Source organism: Phoca vitulina, unplaced genomic scaffold (assembly GCF_004348235.1).
Source record: "Phoca vitulina isolate PV1807 unplaced genomic scaffold, GSC_HSeal_1.0 scaffold10, whole genome shotgun sequence".
NCBI classification, from domain to species: domain Eukaryota; kingdom Metazoa; phylum Chordata; class Mammalia; order Carnivora; family Phocidae; genus Phoca; species Phoca vitulina.
Genome location: NW_022589713.1, coordinates 24,694,238 through 24,719,251, shown reverse-complemented (window position 1 = coordinate 24,719,251; position 25,014 = coordinate 24,694,238). Strand labels below are relative to the sequence as shown.

Here is a 25,014-nt window from a genome sequence, read left to right as displayed (position 1 = left end):
GAGCTTTCTCTTGCTGCTCTCCCTCCATTTCCTGGTTGCCTTGCTCCCGCTGCTGACCTAAGGACCCACAATCTTGTCTGAACACAGAGTAACTCCTGAGATCTTTGGCCTCTCCTGTGCACTAAACACTAAAGGCAAGCTTTAAAAATATTTTAAAGAGTATTTTAAAAATCATACTTCTGCCTAGGATGACTCATACCCTCTCTCCTCAGTTGGCAAATTTTATTCCTTTTTCAAGATCCACATTAGAAGTTTTCAATAATTGCTGTGTAGGAGGAAAGTGGTCACCTGCGGGACATATAAGAACTTTTCCTTTGCTCCTTATGAGTATCCTCCCTAACTTACCCTATCTGGCTCCCTCCAGCAGCACCATCAGCAGCATGGCCTGGGAATCTGTCAGAAATGCGGAATCTCAGGACCCACCCCAGACCTACTGAATCAGAATCGGAATTTCAACGAGATCTTCAGGTGATTTGCATGCACATGAAAGTTGAGAAGCACTGAACTAGAAAGTGAGAATTGAATGTAGGCAATTTTAGTATGATATGATCAGATTTTAAAGATTTCTAGAAAAGGGCTTTTAAATATATCCATTCTGCAGATTTAGACTTTCATTAATGGGTAAAGTTGTAGGAACTAAGAAAGGTATATGCTGAAGCTTTCTCAGCCATTCAGGGGAGAGGACATGAGACACGCATGTGTTCATACATTTTATGTAAATTCAGTACAGCCCTTGCTTCCCCAGTGGAGATCTACAAAAGGAACACTGGGGAGAATGATTCAGAATGACAGGAGCAATGGGTGATCTACTGGGCTGGGCTTCCTGTCTTAAGCTTTCTATTAAGCAGGGTTCTAATTGCTTCAAATGTAATTACAGGCTTTACCCTTTCTCTGACTTCATTAGCAAGGGATGGAGTGGAGAGAGTTTCAGAGAGGGATTTAACGACTGCTTGTGTATTAATTATCCACCTTTGTTTGCCTCTGATGATGGTGGTTAGGTCTCCTCCTCATCACAAATGACCTGGCTCAGTGGCTACCCTCCCCAGCCTGCAACCATACTACATGGCAATCAGGAGAAAGAGAAAGAGCTGCTTTCCCCAAGCAGCCCAGTGCCCAGGATAGAACATTTTGTCAGGTCAAGGGTACAAGGCACCTTTTCCACAAGGCACCTTTGGCAGTCTGTGACTTCTCTCCAGTGAGGCATGCAATCAAATTAGTAGATCATAGGACAGAAGAGGATTAGAGAAATTCTTTGACCATTTCTAAGTTAAGGAAGCAAACTCCCAACTTTGAGGTTGTCAGAGTATTTTTATTACCATTCAACCAGGTGAAGGAACCAGAGGATCAAAGATAACTAAGGTCACACAACTATTAAAGAGTCACAATAAATACTACTTCAAGAGTCTTAATATGTGCCAGCTACTGTTCTAAGTTGCCTTATGTGTCTTGATTTCATTCTCACGACAGCCCTACGAAGTATTATCATACACGCAGTTATGGATGAGAACACTGAGTATAGAGAGTGTTAGTATGTAGTGCTGCTATAACAAATCATCACAAACTTGGTGGTGTAAAACAACAGAAATGTATTATCTCCTGGTTCTGGAGAGCAGAGGTCTGAAATCAAGCTGTCTACAGAGCCGTACTCCCCCTGGAGGCTCAAAGGGAGATTTCCAAAGCTTGTCTCTTCCAGCTTCTGGTACCTGCCATTCATTGTTCCTCGATTTGTGGCTACATCACTCCATTCCTTCATGTGGTGCTCTCCTTCCCCATCTATATCTCTCCTCCGGAGTTCTTTTATGAGGACACTTGTTATTGGATTTAGGGCCCACCTGGATAATCCACGATGATCTCCTCATCTTGAGATCCTTTACTTAATTAGATCTGCAAAGACTCTTTGTCTAAATAAGGTCACAGTCACAGGTTATGGAGTTAGGATGTAGACATATCTTCTGGGGGGCCACCATTTAGCCCAGTACAGAGAGGCTAGGTAACCTGCTCAAGGTCTCACAGCCAGGAAGCAGCAGAGCTGGGATTTGAATCTAGTCAGTCCAGTTCCATTCCCTTAACTGCTACACTCTTCTGCCTCCCAAAAATGACAGAAGCAGGCCCTGTGCTAAACCCTACCAGATATGCAAAGTGATTCATACTCACTCCTTTCCCTCAAGGAGCTTACCATGGAGGGAGTTCCCTCTCAACCACTGCAAGAGCCACTCAACTGGTCCCCTAGCTTCGTTTTTGCTATATAATCACATATGAGGCTCCGATGGCTGAGTCTGGTGTGGGACCAGGCAGGTTAACCTCTCTGAGCCTCAGTTTCCTTTTCCGTAAAATGGTGATATTATCTACTCTGTTGGCTTATCATGTACATAATGAGTATTAACAACCTCTCAGCATCAGGCAAGTCCTGGTGCTTAGAAAACGTTCCTTTCTCCTCTTTGCTCTCCTATCCTATCAATCCCCACATAGAGATAATTATAGTCATTAACTGGCTTAGACAGGGGTCGTGGCAGTAGACAGAGAAGGGGGTGGATAATAAAGATACTTAACACACTGAATTGATGGGGCTTTGTGACTGATTGATGGGAAGGCTGTGGGGCACTGAGAGTGAGTGGCACGAGGGAAGACTCCCAGGTTTGGGGTCTCCCCATCTGGGAGGATGGAGGTGCCATTCCCTGAATGGGGCACAGCAGAGGAGGGGCAGGGAGAGCAAAAGGAGGTGGTGAACTTGGTTGGAGCTGTGGAGTCTGAGATGTCTGTGAGTCATCTGAGTGGAATTACTATCTAGATAGGGTTGAACACATGAGTCTGGGGTTCAAGGGAGAGGCCTGAGCTGGGAGTCTCCAGTGTGTGGATGAGAAATGGGAGGGCAGGAGCTGCTGGGGAATCTATGAAGGAGAGAAAGGATACAGTTGGAGAGTGAGGCAACCTTCCCAGGCTGAGACTCAGGGTGATGTCTCCTTTCCTCATTCTACCTGTAGCCTCTGGACAAACCCTGTGGGGGCCCCACCTCCAGGACCATGAGGGAGCTGAGGGGTCACACTCCTCTGTGTCCTCCCTGCTCAAGTTGGGGCTAGGGAGCCTCTACAGGGGGTGACATCCAGTTTAGGGCAGTGGCCTTCTTTTCCCTGTGCTGTTTGAGGCTTCAAAAGGAACAAGATTAAAAGTGGGAGGTGTTATGGAGGATGCATGAAAAAGAATACCTTTGTGGGCTGTACGGGGCAGTGGCAGTCGCTGCCATGTTTCTACACACATACCTGGCGATTTGTATCAAGGACCTTAAAATGCGTACCCGAATATTCCACAGTTATTAATTTAGTCTAAAAAAATCAGTATCAGAGGGCATGAAGATATATATAATACAATGCTCATTCAAGTGTTGTTTATAATTGTGGAAAACCAGAAACAGTCTTAATACCCACCATATGGGACACCTTACATGATTTTTGCTATCATGGAATACTGTGTAGCCCTTAAAATAGATGATGTAGAAATATATACATTAACATGGCAAGGTGTTCATGATATATTTTTATGAGAAAAAAGCAAGCAACAAAAGGCATGTATAAATGACCAAATGGTTATTTAAAAAAAGAACTGCATGTTTGTGCATACATAGAAAAAATTTGGAAGAATATGCACCAGAATGTTTACTAGCTATCTCTCAATGTTGCGATGAAGGATGATTTTAGTATTTTTGTGTATTTCTGAGTAGTTTTAAAAATGGTTTGTCTTGCCTTTATGTATAGAAAAACAATGAAACCATTCCCTACAAATAATAGGGTGGAGGGATGGAAAATCTTGCTTTTTAAAAAAATTTATTTATTTGAGAGAGAGAAAGATCACGAGCAGGGTGGAAGGGTATATGGAGAAGCAGACTCCCCGCTGAGTAGGGAGCCTGACGGGGACTCGATCCCAGGACTCTGAGGTCACGACCTGAGCTGAAGGCAGACGCTCAACCGACTGAGCCACCCAGGCGCCCTCTTGCTTGGTTTACAAGGATATCACATGGAAAAAGTTGTTGCATGTCTGGAGGAGGAGCCAGAGATGTGGGCCCTGCAACAGAGCTGAGGGAGGGTCTCGGGAGCAAAAGCCTCTAGAAGTTATTACAGTTCAATATCTGGTGCACCTGGGGACACAAAGATTTAAACTCCCCATCCTTGCGGACCCATGGGCATCCTGAACTTGCTGGTTAGTAGTGCGCCAAACCCTCTCGGGTCTCCTCTGTAATCAAAAGCATTACAAAGGACCAGAATCAGATACAAAATCAGAGGGATGAGGCAGGCTTTGCAGATGTTTCTTAGGGATCAGTCATTCTCTCAATCTTGCATTAAAAGTTTAGGCAGGGGCACCTGGGTGGCTTAGTTGGTTGAGTCCGACTCTTGATCTCAGCTTAGGTCTTGATCTCAGGGTCGTGAGTTCAGGCCCTGCACTAGGCTCCACACTGGGCATGGCGCCTACCTAAAAAAAAAAAAAGTGCAGGCAAGTGTTGCAGACTGGCCAAGGCACACAACTGCTCAGTAGTTGCAGTGGGGATATTGTCTGGGAGTCAGGAGGCCTGGGTTCAATTCACGGCTCCTGCACTTAAAAATGGTGTGCACTTAAGCAAGTTACTTCAAGGTTCAGGAGGTTAACAGAAAATGAGGAAATAATGACACATTCCCCTCAGGGATTTTTGAGGATTAAATGAGATAATGCGTGCAAAGTTTTCAGCGTAGGGTCTGGCAGTACTATATAAGAACAGTTGCTCTGCTCTCTGCCTGAAACACTTTTCTAGATTTCTTTACATGGCTTATACCCATACATCATTCTGGCCTCTGCTCAGAAATGGCCCTCCCTGACTCTCCTATCTAAATTAGCATCTGCCCCCTTGCTACCACTCTCTATTCCTTATCCTATTGGGTTTTCCTTCATAGTACTATTACTGTCTGTTATTATATTATGTAGGAATAGATAAGCTCCATGAGAATGGAGCTTTGTTCCCTTTGTTCACAGCTGATGCCCTAGTGTCTAGAAGAGTATCTGGCATGCAGTGAGCGGCCAGTAAATGAATGAATAAATTCATACATAATTATTTGGATGAGGGAATAAATGTATATAAGCTTTTAAATGATCACTGCTAGCATTAAGTGCATTATTCATTGAGTGAATGAATAATGAATGAATGAATGAATGAACGAACACATGAATGAATACATACCAGTTATTTAAATCTGATTGTTATCCTTAATTGGTATATGGACAATAGGTCCATGCCAAGGGAAGGATAAGGCCTAAACACTACAAGTCGCTCAGACCCTTTGGTCCAGGAGTATTTCAGATAAATACTCACGAGTAGGGTGCCTATTTGCACATGGATGTCACAGGTCTTCCTGAGCTGGGAGAAAGAGACTGTTTAGATATAGGAGTCAATTCATCAACTCGTGAAAAAGGTTGCTTCCTTCTTGACCTTGGTTAGCAGTCTTATGGTGATAATATTTAGGGAGAATTGTTCATCCACTTTTTCCAATCTGCAAAGGGTTGTAGAAATTGAATGCAGTGTAGTAGGCAATGTGGTATAATGGGAAGGAAAGTACTGAAATCAGATCAACTCGGGTGTGAATCTTAGCTCCACAACTTGCTGTCAGCATGATCTTGGATGAATTAGTTGAGATCTTCCAGCCTAGTTCTTGATCTGTCAAGTGGGGAAGATCCTGGCCTCACGTAACACGATACCTGGGATATAAAAAGGCCCCCAGAATATCAGTCTCCTCCTTGCAACTGACCGCTTATGAGAAAGTCAGCAGGAAGATTTGGGAGATCTGTAAAGGGATATGGATCTTCTTCTTCCTGAGTTTGTCAAATGGAAGCCCACAGGTAGTGTAGCTTAGGGGTACGGGAGGAACTGTTGAGTACTCTGAATGTGAATCCAAAATCTTGACTTTGCCCCTTAGGACACGTGTGTAATCTTGGCCCTGTGATGATAGTAACAATGATGATGGTGCTAAGGTCAATAGCACCAAGCTCAGGAATGCCTGGCACATGATCAGCACTTAGTAAATGTTAGCTATGAAAGCGATTTGTTATCATAAAGGCACCATAAACTCTATTGTCTAAACTGACACACTTTTGAAAATGAAAGGGGACAGTGTTAACAATTAAATCACGACAATAGGTAAAAACTAGGATGGCCTGGGCAAATGCAGTCATAAGTTACCCTAAGGTTATCAGGATACCTGATATGTGAGGATGAATTCCCCCTCCTTGGAAGTAGTTAAGCAGAGGCTAGGAGCACACTGATCTGGCTAGACTCAACATTGCTTTTGTTTTCCTCCCCATTTCAAGCTTTGCTGATTCTACTGGAGTTCTGTCTGCAAATTTACTGTAATATTCATTTTCTGGGTTTGATTCTCACTGGGGAGAGAGAGGTTTGGAGGAATTCTGCTCCCTTGTTTCTAATAACTGGTTTGGGAATATGTGCTGATCTCAGTCTCCTGTGGGCATGCCAAGGAAGGGTGGGTGAAGCACATGAATCAGTGCACTCACGGCCTCACCTGACCTGCCCTCGTGTATGGAGAAGCCCCAAAGGCTCATATTCCATCCAAAACAAAGTTAATGAATTCATACCGGCCTCATTTTGTCCTTGAATCTGAAACCAAGACTCCTGGAAATGATTTTGTAACCCAAGCAGTTACTGTTTCTTCTCCCCTTAAACTTTATCAGGCTAATTCAAAATAAAAATATTCTCTTTCCTAAATTAGACTTGAACTGGAGATTCTAGGCTTTGGGGGAATGTCAGAACCTCTTGGCAGTTCCAGTGATGCGTCCTGAACTTATTCCTTATTAGTGCTTCAAGCCCTCCATGGTCTCTCCTGTAATCAAAAATGGTATTACAAAAGATCAGAATCAGATTACCCAAGCCAACCTTCCTCCCTGGGCAACGGGGTGGGGAGTGGGAACTAAGGCTTTACCTGCAGCATCTACAGAATGCTCTCTCAAAAACCTGACAGAGAGCACAGCCTCAGCCAATACCTTGTCCCAAAACCTTGCCCTCACACTTCCCAAAGTAGAATTCCTTATACATTCTAAAGTTCTTCAGAAGTTGATCTATATAATCCTTATGGGTCATATTCCCCTACATGAATATGAGTTCTTTGGAGTCAGTAAATAGGCCTTACTCTGACGTTTTTACAAACATTTATTGTTTTTTTTTCTGATTATAGAGGTGATACATATTCCTTTTAGAAAATATAGAAAAACATGGAGGTGACACTAAAAATCACCCATAATCCCATCTCCCTGTCATCATTGTTGTCATTTAAAAATATATTTTCCTAGTGTTTTGGCCTGGGAAGAAATGGGTACTTTAAGAGCTAGTACCAAATTTTTTCTCACCTTCGGCAGAGAAGACAAAAGAGAATTTAGTCTTCTTATGGTTACATTTGATATTCAGAAAAGTTTATGATAATCAGTAACTAAATCTCCTAAGTAGCCTAAATGGAAAAAAAAAGCAGAAATCTTCACAAGTTTTAAAATAATGGTAGCACACTTCATAATTAGTTTGAAGACCTCAGTTTTGGTAAATAAAAATATTTACCAAAGAATATTTGTGCTATGTATTATTTGGTGAATCAGATTTTTGGTAATTTGACTTCAGCAAATTAGCTGTTTGGCATATTGATAATGCAGTTCATGTGCTATAGTGCCTCATGCTTCAGGGCTGAGACAAGTACAGGACATTTTTATTTAAGGCACTTAGGTGCTGGTAAGTAAGAAGGTATAGCAAGACAAATTTTATAGGGGAAAGGCAAGGGCCAGATGGTAGGGAGAGCATTGTAAACACCATGGAGACAGGGTTCAGCTTGGATTTTTGTAGGTCATTGGTTCTAGTTGGGAGCGAAAAGGATTGGAATCAAAGTTGGCTGGAAACATGCAAGAGTGGGTGCTGTGGTAGAGGTCCCAGGTGGCTGCCTTCAACTTGGTTGGCTTATGTGGCTCCCTGTGTGGGGAAACAGGCCCAGGGGAACCTGCTGGGGTGGGCTGGGGGCTGAGCACCCGACACCAGCCTGGCTTAAAGAGTTGGGACCAGGACAAACACCTAGAGTTGCTTTCAGCAGTGACACATCAGTTCCTACAAATTCTCACTCAGTTCCAGATCTCTTGTTCTTCTCCCCTTACTCATTTGGAGCCAGTAGAAGTACCATATTACTGTCAATATGTGGAACAGGGCTCGTAAACACAGGCCCATTTTAATTGCGACTAGATATATCTTTTAAAAACTATCTTCGAAATTAAGTAGACATGAGGAGATGCTTTCCTGCAGGGCACTTAGGTAGGAACACAATCTGTGGCTGAATGATATCTCTGACTTAGCATGAGGGAAACACTTCATGCTAACAGATGATGTGAGAAGGGTCTGGGGGCAGGGTGGAAGGGGACAGAGACTGTCCTGAAGAGAGATGAGAATGCAGGAAGGGATGCTTACGTTCAGAGACAAGGGGAAGAAAGAGATGAATAAGAATCACTGACAATTAGAACTGGAAGGAATTTAGAGATTAATCAATACAAAACCTTCCCTTTATAGATGAGGTCACCACATCACCAAGAGGCTCAGCAAACTGCCCAATATGACACAAAGAGTTGGTGGCAGGTCCAGGACCTAGGGCTCAGATTCCAGGGTAGGGCACCATAAAGGAAATGTAAAAGTACAAAAGGAAGACTCCAGAGAAAGCAGAAGGATTTTCCTAGGATCTGAATTTAAGGAGATTACTTGCCTGGCAAAAACAGCAAAGAAAAAGGCAAGAATTAATTTTATTTTCCTTGGAGAACAGAGGGCTTGCTTACCCACCATCACCCTATGTGAATCCCACCTGCCTCTGTAGAACAGACAGTCAGCATGGGGAGACCACTTCCTGGGACTTCTCAGCCAGTCCAGGATAGATGAGATGATGGTATTTATTTATGACCTCATTTATCACTCGTGTAGCTTCTGCTTGCAGTAATTCTGCAAAGTTAGGGAAAACTTTTCATGTGAGAAGCAGAAGGGAAATGAGTTGCTTGCTGTAATGTATAAATTTGACTTCCCTGGGCCATCAATTTTATGCCACGAGGATATTAGATGTTACACAACAAAATATCAAACTGTGGAATCTCAATGTGAGCACTACATTGAGTTTGGATAGCACCCTCGGCATCGTCATACCCCCAGTGTCAACCAATTGGGTCCAACCCACCTGAGACCAAATTCCCATTGACCACTGACAGCTTGTGGTCTGCCAGTCCTTTCAGGGGCCGCCATGGTTGATGTAATCCTAACATTCACCTGTGTCAGGAGAGGAACCAACAGCCTGGCTAATAGGTCCATTGAATTATACTTAGTGGAGGGGAGTTAAGATCTTCACCAAGAATGTAAATTCCAAATTCCTGTACATGATCCTTTGTGGGACTGTAAACTTTATGAAGCAACTTTTTTTCCTGCTCTCTAGATGTCTTCTTTGTCCTCCTTAATTTCTCCAGATAATTGCCCCGAATGTTAGTTCTTTCATAATTCAAACTAGTAATTCAGTGCCCAAGACTTATTAGCATTCCCCCCCCAAGATTCTGGGGGGGGTGGTTCTCAAACTGTGGCCCCTGACCAGCAGCATCCTCATCACCTGGGATCTTATAATGCAAATGATTAGGTCTTTTGCTAAATCCACTAAATCGGAAACTCTGAGGGTGGGGGCCCAGCACTCTGGGTTTTAAGAAGCCTCCAGGATTCTGATTAGAGCTCAAGTTTGAGAATTGTTATTCTGTGGGAAGGCAGTGCATGATTCCTCTCTCATGAGTGAGGGTCGGAGCCCCCAGACAGCCTATGACTCCTTTAAGGAATCACAGATTTCCCTGCCCCACTCATGATGACAGAAAGCAGGACATTCTTGGTTTTAACAGATGTCCTCTGAACTTTGGGGGAAGAAATACACTAAAGTACAGCTACATGGCAATGAAGAGAGGAGGACAGTTGTAATTGTACTCCGAGCCATGGAGAAGAGGAAATGCCCACAAGAAAAGCAATGATGAGACCTGGGGGCAACCGCTGAATTTGGTTAATGGGGTGCTCAACATGGTTGAGGGCGAAAAGACCAGGAGGAGGCACCCTCTGGGTGCTGACTTTATAAGGTTCTGGTTTTGGGAGATTGAGACATTGATACTATTTAAGAAACCATGCTGTATTTAGAGTAAATTCAGTATGCAAACTTGGAGGAAAAATGACCAAGGCGGTTTTTCTTTTTTGCAAGAGGATTCCTATCAGCTTCGCATAAGACAAACAAACTTAAAAATAACCCAAATAAAATCTTAGCAAGGTCAACTCTGACTTGGCTTTGCATTAATAGATACTACACTCCAATTTATACTAGTTAGTGACGAGCTATGAGGGGCTTTGGAGCCAAACAGATCTGCATTTGAGTTCCAGCTACACCATTTACTAGCTGTGTGGCCTTAAGTAAGTTCCCCAGCTTTATTCAGTGTGTTTCCTCAAATGTAAATGAGGATAATGGTAGTGCCTACTTCCCAGGGATGTCCAGCTGATTAACTTAAGCGCAGTATAGCAAATGCCCAGCCCAGTGACTGGTAAATACAAGTACCTCGAGAAAGTTAACTGTGCTACATTTACTGTTCTCGTTATTTCTGACTCAGTGTCCCCACCGCATTTGGTGCATGAAGAAGTGGAAGACTTCAAGGATGACTGGACTAGTTAGTAAGCAATGAAAGAAAGTGAAGGCACCACATTAAAGAAGGTCTGCTTGGGGCGCCTGGGTGGCTCAGTCGTTAAGCATCTGCCTTCGGCTCAGGTCATGATCCCAGGGTCCTGGGTTTGAGCCCCACATCGGGCTCCCTGCTTGGCAGGAAGCCTACTTCTCCCTCTCCCACTCCCCCTGCTTGTGTTCCCTCTCTCGCTGTGTTTCTCTCTGTCAAATAAATAAATAAAATCTTTAAAAAAAAAAAAAAAAGAAAGAAGGTCTGCTTGCTGTTCTAGATGGTGAGGGATCATCTCAGCTCTCCTTGGCATGCCCTCTACTGGGTGCAGCAGGAGAGGGGCTTTGCTCCTGGTCTCCTTTCCGCCAACAGAAATCCAAGGACGGTCTCCAAGCTCACCCAGAAGGAGTACACAGCCTTCTCGGCACCCTGCATCTCTGTGATTCGCCCCCCTCATCCATCTGCTGAGAACACACAGTTCTGCCTGGAGTGCTCTTGGAGGACATGATCCTTCATTTGGCATTACTGCTCAGTGCTAAGTCACTGGCTGTGCTTATCCTCAACTTCATGGCCAATGCCAGTTTCTAGCATGCTGAGGGCTGCTAGTTTCCTTTCCTATAAGCCACGAGTCCCTCTGTTTCACATGGCAGAGTGAGAATGTGGCCAACTCACATGGACAGGGCAAGTACCTGTAGACGGCCTTGAGGAGACAGCTCTGAATGTGTGACTTCCAGCATGGGTTTTGGGATGTCACTTTATCTCTCCTTCTGGGCCTTAGTTGTGCTAAGACAGGAATTGGAATACCTACCTCCAATTATTTCAGAGATCTGAGTTGAAACCAATTTTATTTAAAAATAGTCTGAGTAAAGTAAATATTACACACATCACACACACACTGACTCCTTTGACTAAATAGTTTTCAACAAACTTGAGGCAAAATCCTAAGTTTGGTTTTACTAATTGCCCAGAACATGGGTGTTCTGTCATAATGTTTTCACCCTTTTCGCTTCCACCTTCACTCCTAAAACAAAGCTTGCCCCTAGATATGTTGATTCTTCCCCATCATTTCCTAGATTCTCACATCCTGAATCACAGCTTCCATATCCTGAATGCTTTCTGTGCTGGGGACTCTGCTAAGCACCATATATGTGTTTTCTCACTTGATCCTCACAATATTTCTTGAGGCCAGCTCTATTATTATCTCTACTTTGCATATGAAGAGGCTGAGGCTTAAGTGGCTGCAAGAATTTGCCTGTGGACATACTACTTGAGAGCAGCTGAGCTGGGATTTGACTCTAGCCCATGAGGCTCCACAGCAGGTGCATTTAAGCGTTATGAAACAGTGCTTCAGACCCTGAATGTGCCATTCCTCCAGCAGCTCAGCAGCTCCTGGATCCAGCCATTTCCCTGCCTAACTAAGCAGTACAAGGAAAAAAAATCTTGAACCACTGAAGTGATGAAGAAGGAAAGTACTAATGGTTTTTGGTCTTTTTGTGTTTTGTGGTGGTTTTTTGTTTGTTTGTTTGTTTTTTTGCTGGATCATACCTAGAGAGAACAGTTTAGAAGAAAGAGAAAGCTCCCATTCACACCAAAATTTAACATCAAGTTCACACTTTTATTTGAAAGATTGTGGAGAGATGTCCTCACATACTCAACAGTTTTTAAAAAAAATCCTTTATGGTTCATTAGTTGCATATAACACCCAGTGCTCATCACGACACGTGCCCTCCTTAACACCCATCACCCGATTACCCCATCCTCCCAGCCCCCTCCCTTCTGTAACCCTCAGTTTGTTTCCTGGAGTCGAGAGTCTCTCATGGTTTGTCTCCCTCTCTGATTTCTTCCCATTCAGTTTTCCCTCCCTTCTCCTATGGTCCTCTGCACTAATGATGCACTATATGTTGGCTAACTGAACATAATAATAAAAAAAAATCCTTTACGATTTGTTCACATATGGAATGTTCAATGAATTTCCTTCTAAAAATAAAAACAAACAGTCTCTTTGAGGGATCTCACCAACTTTCAGGCTACCTGTGCTATAGGGAGTCCACTCTCAAATTTGTATCAGTTCCAGGTCCATGTGGTTGGGTGCCAACTGGCAACCTCCTCTGGATTCTCCACAGTCATCAAGGGCTTAACATGCCAGCACATTTTATTCCCCACTCCACTGCTCAATCTGATTCTCCTGAAAGAGAGGCAAATCACTCCTCCAGTAACCACAGCCAGCTACCTGCACACCAAGGCTTGCTGATGCTGCTCTTGGCCAAACTCTTTCCTGGGCCTCCTCAACTTTCATCACCACTGCCCTCTCATCTCTTTCTCTCATGCCATGAGCTTCCTCACTGGTTTCCCTGGCTCCACATCCACTCCCTCCCACCCAGACTTCACAGGAACGCTGAAAGTGATCTTTCTGATACACACATCCAATCTTGTTCTCCCCCTAGTCAAAACCCTTCAGGACCTCCAGTGCAGCACATCCAAGCTCTCCAAACTTTAGAGAAAGGCACTTAAATCCTCCTGGTCTGGCTCTTCTTCTCCTTTCCAGCCTCCCCTATCTGTTTTCCACCCTTCCTTGACCATCTGGCCGTGTTGAGTCACTTAAGAGTTCTTTGTTATTCTTGTGCTACCATGCCTTTGTGTGTCCTGGTCATTTTGCCCAGAGTCCTTATTTCTTTTCTCTGCTGGCGAATTCCTACTCATCCTTTGAGATTCAGGTCCAGAGTCATCTTTCTTATGAGACCCCCCTGATTCCCTCTAGGTAGAGGTAAGTCTTTCCCCTGTAGCCCCTGGAACGCATCTCTGTTGTAGCACAAAGTAACATGCATTTTAATTATTTATTTACCAGTCTATGTCTCCCAGCTAATTATAAGCTCTTCTGGGGACAGGCCTCTGTCTTTTTCATTTTTGTGTCTCTAGCACCTACCAGGGTACTTGGTATAACTGGGGCACTTGCTAAATGCTTGTTGAAATATGAATACGTGATTGAATGGAACTTACAATCTTAAAATAAAAGTTCATACTGATCTAAAATTTTCAAAATAAGCTAATCAATAAATGTGGCTTGAGCATGTGTGATATATAAAGCATGGTGTTGCATTAGACATGAAGTACCGATTATGGCCTCTGCCCTAAGAAACTTGTAATCCAGCTGGGGGCCCAGATGATATGTATAAAAACAAATGTTAATTAAGAAAGAAATGATAGAAAAAGGAACTTCTCAAGGAAGTTACTAAATGAGTGAAGTGGAGATGGGTTTTACGTCACTACGGCCTAGAGAAGAGGTTCTGCGGAATATGACTTGATTAGTTAGAACTCCATGTTGCAAGTGGCAAAAAGAATTAGCCCATAATGATTTAAATAATAAAGGGAAGTTATTGGCCAAAATTCCCAGGAACGACTGGCTTCAGACAGGACACCATCTAGTATGCAAGTAATATGACCTGATTTCTATTTCTCTGTTCTTCCCTTCGAGGTGCCAGCCTCTTTCCTTTTCACCCACATTTTGTCATGTTATCACCCTTCCTTTTCCTCCACCAGCAGCACCATATTCTCCCTTTGAAGAGTACCATTTCCAGACCTTACAGGCTCACCTTATCTTTCTCAGAAGGCTCTAGCAAATATGTATTTACATTTCCACTCTCTGATTATATACCTTCACTGAACTAATCACTGTGGCCACAAAAATGGGATAATCTGATTGATTTCAGCAAATTAGTGCCCACCCCAAAAGTATGGAAAAGTCAATCATACCTATCATATGGCTGATAATATAAAAGGGTGGTTGCCCATGAATATACACGTTACCCAGAGAGGCTAGTGTGCCACCTGGGGTGGGCGGGAAAGCAGTGTGGCTTGGGAAACATGGCTTAGGGCTACACTGAACAAGTTTGACTTGTTTCTCACTTGCTTCACCTAAGCCAGATATTGAAAGAGATCTCAGAACATGTGGCCTCTCCCCATTATCCTTCTTTAAATCATGGCAGAAGAAAGAGCTTTGGATTGGGGACCAAAAGATCTTGACTTCTGGTATTGGCTCTGTCAGGACACTAAATCTTTCTGATCCTCAGTTTTCTCAACTATAAAATGCAGATGATGCCACCTGTCTTCCCAGCATTGTCAAGAGGATCAAATGAAATGGTCAGTATGGAAGCTCTTTCAAAAGTATCAAGATATATTTAGAAAGTACTATTTGTAATCTTACGCTCAGTGCTCATTTCCATATATTCCTCATCTTGAGGGCTTAAAAAAATTAAGCCAATGCACTCCCCCAGTTTCCCTTTCTTCACCCCACTCCAGACAGTCCATCCATTTTTCACTGATATGCTTTCATTGGTATACTCTATATCAATCATGATGCTTTTAGCTCAAGGAATGGAAAACCCCACCCCAAACAACTTTAACAATAGGACACTTTATTATCTCATGATAAGGAGTCCACAGATAGGGTGGGCTCCAGGTGCAGTATGTCAGCCAGTGCCTCCACCTCTTCTGGCTCTGACTTCACCTTAGGGTTGCTCTCATCCTCACCCTTGCTACAAAGTGGCTACAGTGGTTCCAGCAATCACAGGCAGACTACTCTTTCTTCATATGTGGATGTCTCTCTCTCTCTCTTTTAGGCTAGAACAGCTTTCCAAGAAAAACTGTCATGTCTTACTGATTAGAACTGGCCACAAGCCCACCCCTAAACCAATCTCTGGCAAAAGGGAATGGGATTCATATGATTAGCTGAGATTACTCAGGATTCACCCCTGAGCTAGAGATAGGGCTATTTTCTACACGGACAGATGATAGAAAATGATCTGAAAATGATCAGGGCCTAATGGCTAAAGAGTGGAGTGATTGGCTATTGGGTAGGCAGCTGAGAGCTTCTGTGTCACAGATGCCGTCAATGCCCTGCTCATTTCCCGGGGCCTAGGACTTCAGTGCACATCACTAACTTCTAACCACCAGCGCCTGTATTTCTTTGCTTGTAAGCTTCTTGGGCTACTTGGAGCCTGCACTGCTGCCCATGCAATAAGCCAGAAATACTGGGGGATTGATGTTCAATCAACCCTGGAAACAGCCCTCAATGACTGATGAACTATATACTCCAAGTATGTAAATACCCAAGTTCCATCATCTCTGAGGTAAGATAACTCTGTGGTGTTTGCTCTGTACTGGCTTCCAGAATTTCCCCAGCAGAATTAAGTTCCAGTAGGCCACAGTGGTAGCTGGCTTGACAACACTCTTACAGGCTGCCTTCCTTTTCTTGTCTTACTTTCTCATTCTGCTATGGCATCTCCTTCACCTCCTTTGACTTCCTGTCTCAGAGTTAGCTTCTTGGGAAACCCAAATGAAGATACTATGTACCATATGCCAAACTTCTTCCTGAATCCAGTCTTTGTATATAATTTTCTCATCTGCACGGAACGTGTTTCCTCTTTCTTCTCACCTGATGCACTCACTCTCCAAGTCTTGGTGTAAATGTCACTTCCCTTCGGAATCCTTCTTTGATCGCCTCTCCACCTGACAACATTCTCTCAATCTTTGCTCTCCTATTCCATACTTTTCCTTAACAATAATTACAATAATTTAATTGTTTGTGTAATTTAATTAATTATTTGCTTCCCATATTTATCCACAACGAGACTGTGAGCTGCTTGAAGGTAGGGACAATGTTTTTGGCTCAACACTAATGATTGACCTCCAGTACAATGCCTGGCACAAAGTAGAGGGTCAAGGACTTACTGCCCGCTGGAAAGATGAGGGTTGTGAGAGACTAAAGATGCAAGTTTGAGGGTCATTCACAAGGACAAAATGATCAATCTTTTGATGGAAAAGATCTTTGATTCACATGACTCCTACATGGATCTACATTTGTTTCTTAGGGCAGAATATAACTTTTATACATGAGGGGATGTCCGTAATCTAAAAGAGAATCTTTTTTTTTTTTTTAAGATTTTATTTATTTATTTGACACAGAGAGAGAGAGAGAGAGTAAGCACAAGCAGGGCGAGTGGTAGGCAGAGGCAGAGGGAGAAGCAGGCTCCCCACAGAGAAGGGGGAGCCCGATGTGGGACTGGATCCCAGGACTCCGGGATCATGACCTGAGGCGAAGGCAGTCGCTTAACCAACTGAGCCACTCAGGCGCCCTCTAAAAGAGAATCTTGGAGTGGCTCATTTATATCTATGAGAGATGCCACTTTAATCACCTTACTTTATTTATACATTACAGAATTCTACCTCAAATCCACCATTCATTCATTGAATGCCTACTACCTATTAGGCATTGTACCTGGCACTTGCACTATCTGCCATCAACTATTTTCAAAAGTCATGAAAGAGATTATATTGATGGAGAAAATCCCAGATTCCTTCTCTGCCTCCCCTCGCCATCCTTCTACATTAGGCTTTTGGCTTTCATTAAAAGAACAAAGAACAATCTAATGAAAGTAATCACTGTATCTGCTGAAAAAGGTATCTGAGGACATTGTCTGTTTTGTCACTCAGTGCTCACATGGGAAAAGTTAGTGATAAGTGACATGAGGCACAGTAAAAACAAACAGACATGCATGCTTGTCATCTTTTTGCCAGGCAGGCTCTTTCTTACTAATCCCTAAACCAGACCCTTGTCTCTACATGGGATTGATGCAGGTTTTATGGGGCTTGAGGTTTATATAATTTGGAATCCTTTGAGAAAAAAGTGTAAGACTACAAATAAAAATGTAACACAGAGCTTTGGAAGCAGTCTACCCAAGTGAGGGGCTCTGAAGTTCAAGCTTCACTGGTTTTGCAGTAAATCAGCATCGGACCTTGATTCAATGAACCTGCTCTCCTCTGCCCCTTACCCCTGCCATGGTTGTTCTGACCTCTATGCCTTGTTTATATTGATTTCTTACTTGAAAGTCCTTCCTCCTCCTTTTTCAATTTGTGGACTATATATATATATGTGTATATATATATATATATATATATTTTTTTTTTTTCCAAGTTTGAATCCACAATGCCTTCTTTGATTCTACCTAGCAGGAAGCTCTCCCTTCCTGAAGGCCCACACCCTATGAAATAAGCCCAGGACATTCTATCTCATTATGGCTTAAATTGCATTATCTATTTTAGGTACATATAGTGTGCCTTCTCCAATTAGAATGTCCACTTCTTGGGCATAGGGACTATTTCTTCATTTAGATCTCTCCTCAGCACCTACTAAAGTTCTGGGTACAGCAGTAAGGGAAGGAAAAAGGAAAGGTGTCATGAAGAATTATGGGGTTTGGAGTGGAGCTAACTTGGTTTGAGTTCTAGTTCTGCCACTTATTAGTCTGTGGCTTTAGGCTTAACCATTCTGAGTCTTAGTTTTCTCAATGATAAATTGATATAATCATGATGTTTATTTCACATCATTGTAAGGATTAAGTAAAAGCATTTATTCATTCACCAAATATCTATTTAGCTCCTCTCTTGGGCTATTTCTGGTACCAGAAGCTTGGAATACATGTAACTGAACAATACTCTCTGTACGAGGGTTCTCATAGTTGATTTGGTAGATGGAAATTTATAATGTAACAGAATAAGACTGTAGCACACACAATCAGAGCGTAGTAAACGCTCAATAAATAGTTGTGAAATAACTGACACAATGAAGGAATTCAGAAGAGAAAATGGTTAATTTTGCAAAGTAAGTAGGTCTTCCCATATTTGCCACATCATCCTTATGTAAATATAACTGTTAGCAATAATGGATATGACAGTGTACGGGAACTCATAAAATGCTACATGTAAAGGAAAAATAAAACCAAAGGAGAAAGAATGTGAGGAGAGAGGAAAAAGGGGAGGGAGAGAGGCCTCAAGGAGGCAAGGAGTGGGAAAGGACCTCTGTGGACCCACCTGGCCAAGTGTGCACTCCATGCCACCCAGGAAGTCGGCCTCCTTCAGCCCATTGTGGTTGCTGCTGATGTCATGAACTTCAAACCGCAGACGCTGCACCTCTTCAAAGTAAAAGTCCACAGTGAACAGTTTTGAATACACTGGGTTTATGCAGGTGCGAATCACCTCTGTTCTGTCAACCTGCAAGGAGAGAAGAAGAGAAAACCCCACCAGGGATTAGGGCTTCTTATTATTACCCTTTAGGTGAAATAATCTTATGGTGCTTCCCTGCTTCCAAACCATAAATGCCCTCCATTGAGTCACCAGAGCTAGCTGTTTGAAAGCCTGCAAGGAGGCACCCTCAGAGAATGAGCCACGTTTCAAGGTGGGAAATCTTTCAGAATAATCTGAAGCTTTGCATTTAAAGATTTAGAGCATGTTCTATTGTTAGGTAATAAGGCAACAAGACGGATCAATTATTAGTGACTACCTGGAGCGTTAGGATGAAAAGGAGTCTGAAAGCACATCTGGGCTCAGGAGGAAAGAAATCTGTAATAGATTAGTGATGTCTGATGGGCACAGTAATGGCAAAAGACCTTGTAGGCACCCCATTTTAGCCAACCCTACTCTAACATGAGTTTTGCAACACCTGATTCCTAGCATAATGAAGTGGAAAGGCCATGAGAATGGGGATGAAAATGACTGCCTTTGGTCTCAACTACGGCTTTTCTTTTATTGGGTGTATAATGGTTACTCAGTCATTTCAATTCCCTGGGCCTCAGTTTCCTCATCAACAAAATGAAGATTCGAGGATTGGAAGATGAAAAGCCCCTTCCTGCTCTAACAGTCCATGAGTTATGACTCCCCTTGCTTTCTGTGATAATAACTCTCCATTTGCCCCTCTCTCTCAGATCCATATCTCCTACTCTCCACCCTACTCTTGACCCTGGAGGCTGACCTCTATGGATGGAATTCCCTGGACTTCCTTGCCCTCTAGGTTCTGGTTTGAATCAGCCAAAGGGAGGACTTGGCAGGAGATCAGATGGTGGGAGGATAGAGAGGTACTGGCAGCAGTACCATGCCTCTGCACACACACAGCCTGCTAGTAGACTGCCTTCCACAGAGGGAGCTTTTGCGGGTTCTGGTAACACAATGCCCCCTCCTTCTCTAGACTCTTCAGACCATGGGGTGGTAATGACTTTCTGCTGTTGCTATCCCTGATCACTATCCTTTGTTGGCTCCCTTATCCCTGCCCATGCCCCCAGAAAGGGTCCCTCTATAAAGAGTTTAGCCCTTTAGATGAAACTCTCTGGGTATGCCATCTGTTTTTACTGGTACCCTTACCACTAAGGTTCTTTTCTTCTATGTCTGTCACATGTCAAAACACCATTTACAACACTATTTATATTCTGGAAAGCTAACCCAAGATCTTAATGACAGCTAACCCAAATTATAGCTAACCCAAGATCTTACAGTATCTCCCAACTGGGGATATCCATTACTCATATTTTACAAATCAACTGGAGCCTACATGTACTTTTGGCTTTCAGATAGAAACATTGTCTATTGGATACTTGCCAAATGTTGTTCATTAGCACAAACTGGGAAAAACATTTCCTGCACTTTCATTAGAGTACAGAGAAACATTCTCTCAAAAACTGAAGGGAAGACTGTCTTTAACCATATCATGCACATACATGTTATCCAGCAAAGAAAAAATTCTTGCTGCAGAGTCCCTTGACATTCTTGCATTCAGTGTTTTGTCCCTGGCCCAACCGTCCCTATGGGCCGTATGTGTGAGAGAGTTGTCCTGTAAGAAACATCACCTGCTACTGCTGAGGGGATGGACAATACAGGTTGTGAGGAGGAGAATATGATTCTGGTTAGGTCCCTGTCCAACAGACAGAAAACCAAATCCCAACCTACTGTTGATTAGCATTTTACAATAAGCTATTGTTCAGACCAATGGTTATTTGACTCTTCTGGCTTCTCCTGAAGGCTTAGCTTCTATTTGAACTGAATTTTACATTTTTAAAATTTAAATTCAAGTTAGTTAACATATAGTGTAGTATTGGTTTCGGGAGTAGAATTTAGTGATTTATCACTTACATAAAACACAGCACTCATCCCAATATGTGCTCTTCTTAATGCCCATCACCCATTTACCCCATCCCCCCACCTGGCTCCCCTCCAGCAGCCCTCAGTTTATTCTCTGTAGTTAAGAGTCTCTTATGGTTTGGGGTGCCTGGGTGGCTCAGTCAGTTGAGCATCTGACTCTTGGTTTCAGCTCAAGTCATGATCTCAGGGCCGTGAGATAGAGCCCTGTGAAGGGTTCCACGCTCAGCAGGGAGTCTGCTTGAGATTCTCTCTCTCCCTCTCCCCTTCTTCCCTCTTCCCCATGCTCACTCTCTCACTCTCTCTCAAAATAAATAAATAAATCTTTTTTTTTTTTTTTTAAGTCTCTTATGGTTTGCCGGAATTTTACATTTTTATATAATATTCATTCTGTGGGATAGGACTGAATGTGTCACTGGCTGGTTGTATACGTACAAGGATTTACTATATTGATATAATTTTTTTCAGTTGTTAAAAGATCATCGTTTTGAATAATAGTATAAATTAGAGGTCACAAACTGGCAGTCTACAAGTTCAAGCTGACTTCGAGGTGTTTTATGGTCCCGTTTGAAAGTACTTTCCCCCTTAATTTGCCAACATAAAAGGCAACAATAAATAAAATAAAATAGTCCCATACATTCTATTGTCCCTCCCACCTTTGGAAAAAATAAGAATATCTGGCAATGTGGGGCCACACTCATACATGGCAACAACTGGGGACTGCCCCATTCAGATGGGGCACTCACTGTCCAAACTCTTCTGCCTCAGTGACTTTCCCTGACTCCTAGAGGCATTTTTGCAACATCTGGCCCAAATTCACAGAATAATGAGCCATATAAGAGATTTAATTATATTCATGGGGTGACTTTTGAGAGAGGATTTTGAAATAGCCCCCAAGAACTAACTTCTAGATGGATTTGACATCCTCAAGACACAGAGAAGGAATATTCCCTCCTTATGTGTGTAACAATAGAGTCCTAGGTGGGTTGAGATAAGATAGGAGATGGAAATTCCATCCAATTCCAGTCTTTGTTCCTCTGCTTTAACCACCCCAGATGGCACAAGGGGCTGATATGCACCGATCCTGTTGCTTTTCTTCTCACTTCTTGATTTTCAGATGACAATCCCATATAGATATAAGTTCATGTTGGCATCAAGCCACTGACCTCAGACAGTCTATCCAAGGCAAGCTGTCAACATGCAACATGGAATGACTTGGTTTTTTCAGGGAAATGACTGGTTGGAAAGAAAGTAAGAAATACACAATTGCATTACCAAGATAGATAATTTCCAAAGATAATCTCAGAGCCAGTAAGAATCCTAAGAGCATAGAGGAGCTCAGAAAAATAAGAATGATGCTAGTAGAGGAAGTGCTTGCAATACCAAATGCCTATTTAGAAGATGTTTGCATTCCCAGCCATTATGGGAGAGGCATTATCTTTTCCGGAGACTGAAGCCAGGTTTAATCTGAGCAATAGAGCCTAGAATAATAGCTCATGTTCCTCACTGAGAGGCATGAAGATCAAGGTGATTGTTTCCAAAAGACCATCCACTGACTGGTGCTACCAGCTGCATCAGAATCCATCAGGCAGCTTTTTTTAAAAACTCTACCACCAGTGATTCTGACTAAGCAGGTATAAGGTGGGACCCAGAAGCCTCCATTTTTAAGAGTGTCCCAGTCAATTCTGATGTAGGAATATCAGCATAAGGGAATTTCAGAGATGTAGGGTCTATCCCTTGCTCTTCTGTGAGGTTTTTTGGTCAAGGTTTATTTTAACCTTGGTGGCCTTCTGTTACTCAGTCTTCTAAAAGTCCGCTTATCTCCTTTCTTTCCTAGTTGTAATAACTGATATATTCATGTTGCTTTATAATTTGCAGAACATGCTTAGGTCCAGTTTTTTATTTGATTCTTATAGCAATTATGTGATGTGACTTTGTAGTATTTTGTATATGAGAAAAATCAAGGACAAATATCAGCACAAGGTACTGGATGATAGAATGAGCACTTGAACTCATGCCTTCTGACCTCACAGCCTGGACTATTTTCCTTAATTTAAGTTTATTTGTGAGAATTCCTTGAAAGAAATGGAAAATGCAGCTAGGTATGGTATGATGGTGATAGAGTCAATTATTGAGTACTGCTTTTGATGAGATGCCCCTTTAAAAATTTCATCTAAAACATTTTTGAGTATGATATTAAGGGTATAATACAACACTAATAAAAAGCCTGCTCTGTCATAGGCACTTACTTAAAAAATGCATTATCCAGGTATAATTGACATATAATAAGTCACATCTATTTAAATTATGCAATTCAATAAATTCTGACATATGTACATACTTGTGAAATCATGACCACAATCAAGATAGTGAACATAGCCATTGCCCCTCCAAATTTCTTCATGCCCCTCTGTAACTCCTTCCTCTTACCCCTCCCTCCCCACCCCATTCCCAAGAAACCACTGATCCACTTTCTGTCATAATAGATCAGTTTGTATCCTCTATAAACTTATAGTATACAGTATATAGTCTTTTTGTCTTTATTCTTTCATTCAGTATAATTATTCTGAGATTTATTCATTGTTATGTGCATGAGTAGTTCATCTTTTTCATTGCTCAGTAATATATGGCCATTTGGATTGTTTCCAGTTTGGCTATTACACATAAAACTGCCATTAACTATTCATGTACAAGCATTTGTATGGACATATATTTCTTCTTTTGGTAAATACCTAGGATTGAAATACACATTATGTTTAACTTTCAATATTCTAATAGGTGTGTAGTGGTATCTCATTGTGATGTTAATTTGCATTTTCCTAATAACTAATGATGTTCAACATCTTTTTATATGCTTATTTGCCATCTGTATATCTCCTTTGATGAAGTATCTGTTCAGATAATTTGACAGGCATTCTCTTTTCATCCTTATGACAACATTATGAAGTGAGTACTATTATTATCCCCTCTTACCGGGAGGTAAAAAGACCCTATGACTTTCCTAATTTCACACAGCTTGCAAGAAAGAGGTAGGATTTGAACCCTAGGTAGTCAAGCTCCTAAGTCTGTGTTTCACATTTATGCTAGTCATGCAGATTTGAAGCTTTCCCACCTAAACCCTGTTGCTCGGAGTAATGCATAAGCCAGATGACAAATGTAAAATGTGGAAGTAGGGGGGACGTCAGTGAGTGACGTTGTGGTTGTGCCTCTGTAGATCTGGTTTGTCCACTGGGCATATTAGGGATAGAATGGGGGCCCTGAACACTGCCCATAGAGACTGGATTGTGCAAGGGACAAAGTCAGTATGTCATCAAGAAACAGTTCAAAGGGCACCTGGGCATGGAGCCTGCTTAAGATTCTTTCTCTCCCTTTGCCCCTCTTCCCTCTCTCTCTCTCAAATAAATAAATAAATCTTAAAAAAACAAAACAAAACAGTTCAAGACTCTGCACAGAATGGCTGTCTGCCCCCTTGGGGTTCCAAGGGTTGGAAAAGAGGTGGGAGCTGTGAAGGTTAAACAATGTGATGTTATTAGTGGGGGAAGGTAAAGGCAGGAGCCCAAACTGATGCCAGTCACTGAGTGGTCTAAGGTTTCTGGAGAAGTACAGGCCCTTATCCCAAAGATAACAGCTACTGGAGAAGAAAGGCATCATGGGCCCGAGAGAGATGCAAGGATTGCCCCCACCCTAACTAAACAAATAGAGAAACTTATCTATCTGGTTCTCAGAACCATCCACATGAATGTACTTATGAGCCAACATAGGAATACAGAGTGGGGTCCTACAGAGAAACTCTGGAAGATACCTCCTATTTGAAGCAATCATAAAAATTTTGTGGAAGTAGCACACTTCATAAAAGCTACCTCCTTAGGGAATTCTTTTGACCCCTGCCCAGTAAATTATCTCATTCCTTCTCGAAATGGATGGCAAGTTGGGTGGTGACCAATGGTGATGACAACTTTTCTGCTCAGGCAAAGGAAGGGATGCGAATAAAAAATGACGCACCTAATTGCACACCTTCTTACCTTTCCACAAGAGGCACTTTATATGTCATCTTCAGTCTTTACCTGCATTGATTTCATTTTATGATTTTTTTTGAGGGGTGGGCGCAGAGGAAGAGAGAGAATCTTAAACAGGCTCCACACCCAGTACTACCCAGCTCTGAGCCTGATACGGGGCTCGATCTCATGACCCTGAGATCATGACCTCAGTCAATATCACGAGTCAGACATTTAACTGACTGAGCCACCCAGGCGCCCCTACCTTCACTGATTTTAAAATATACTTTTATTTCATAATGTAACGTATTTAAACTTGGAATGCATGTTATAATTGATGATACGG

The 25,014-nt window shown here is 42.4% G+C and overlaps 1 protein-coding gene across 2 annotated transcripts in view; it reads right to left on the bottom strand.

Moving 5' to 3' along the window:
• Positions 1 to 25,014, bottom strand: part of CPNE4 (copine 4) — a 479,148-nt gene that overhangs the window by 149,234 nt on the left and 304,900 nt on the right. For both annotated transcript variants that reach the window (XM_032408703.1, XM_032408704.1), the window contains exon 3: positions 18,580 to 18,759. In XM_032408703.1, coding sequence (XP_032264594.1) covers positions 18,580 to 18,759 — 180 coding nt within the window. The remainder of the gene's footprint in view (positions 1 to 18,579; positions 18,760 to 25,014) is intronic.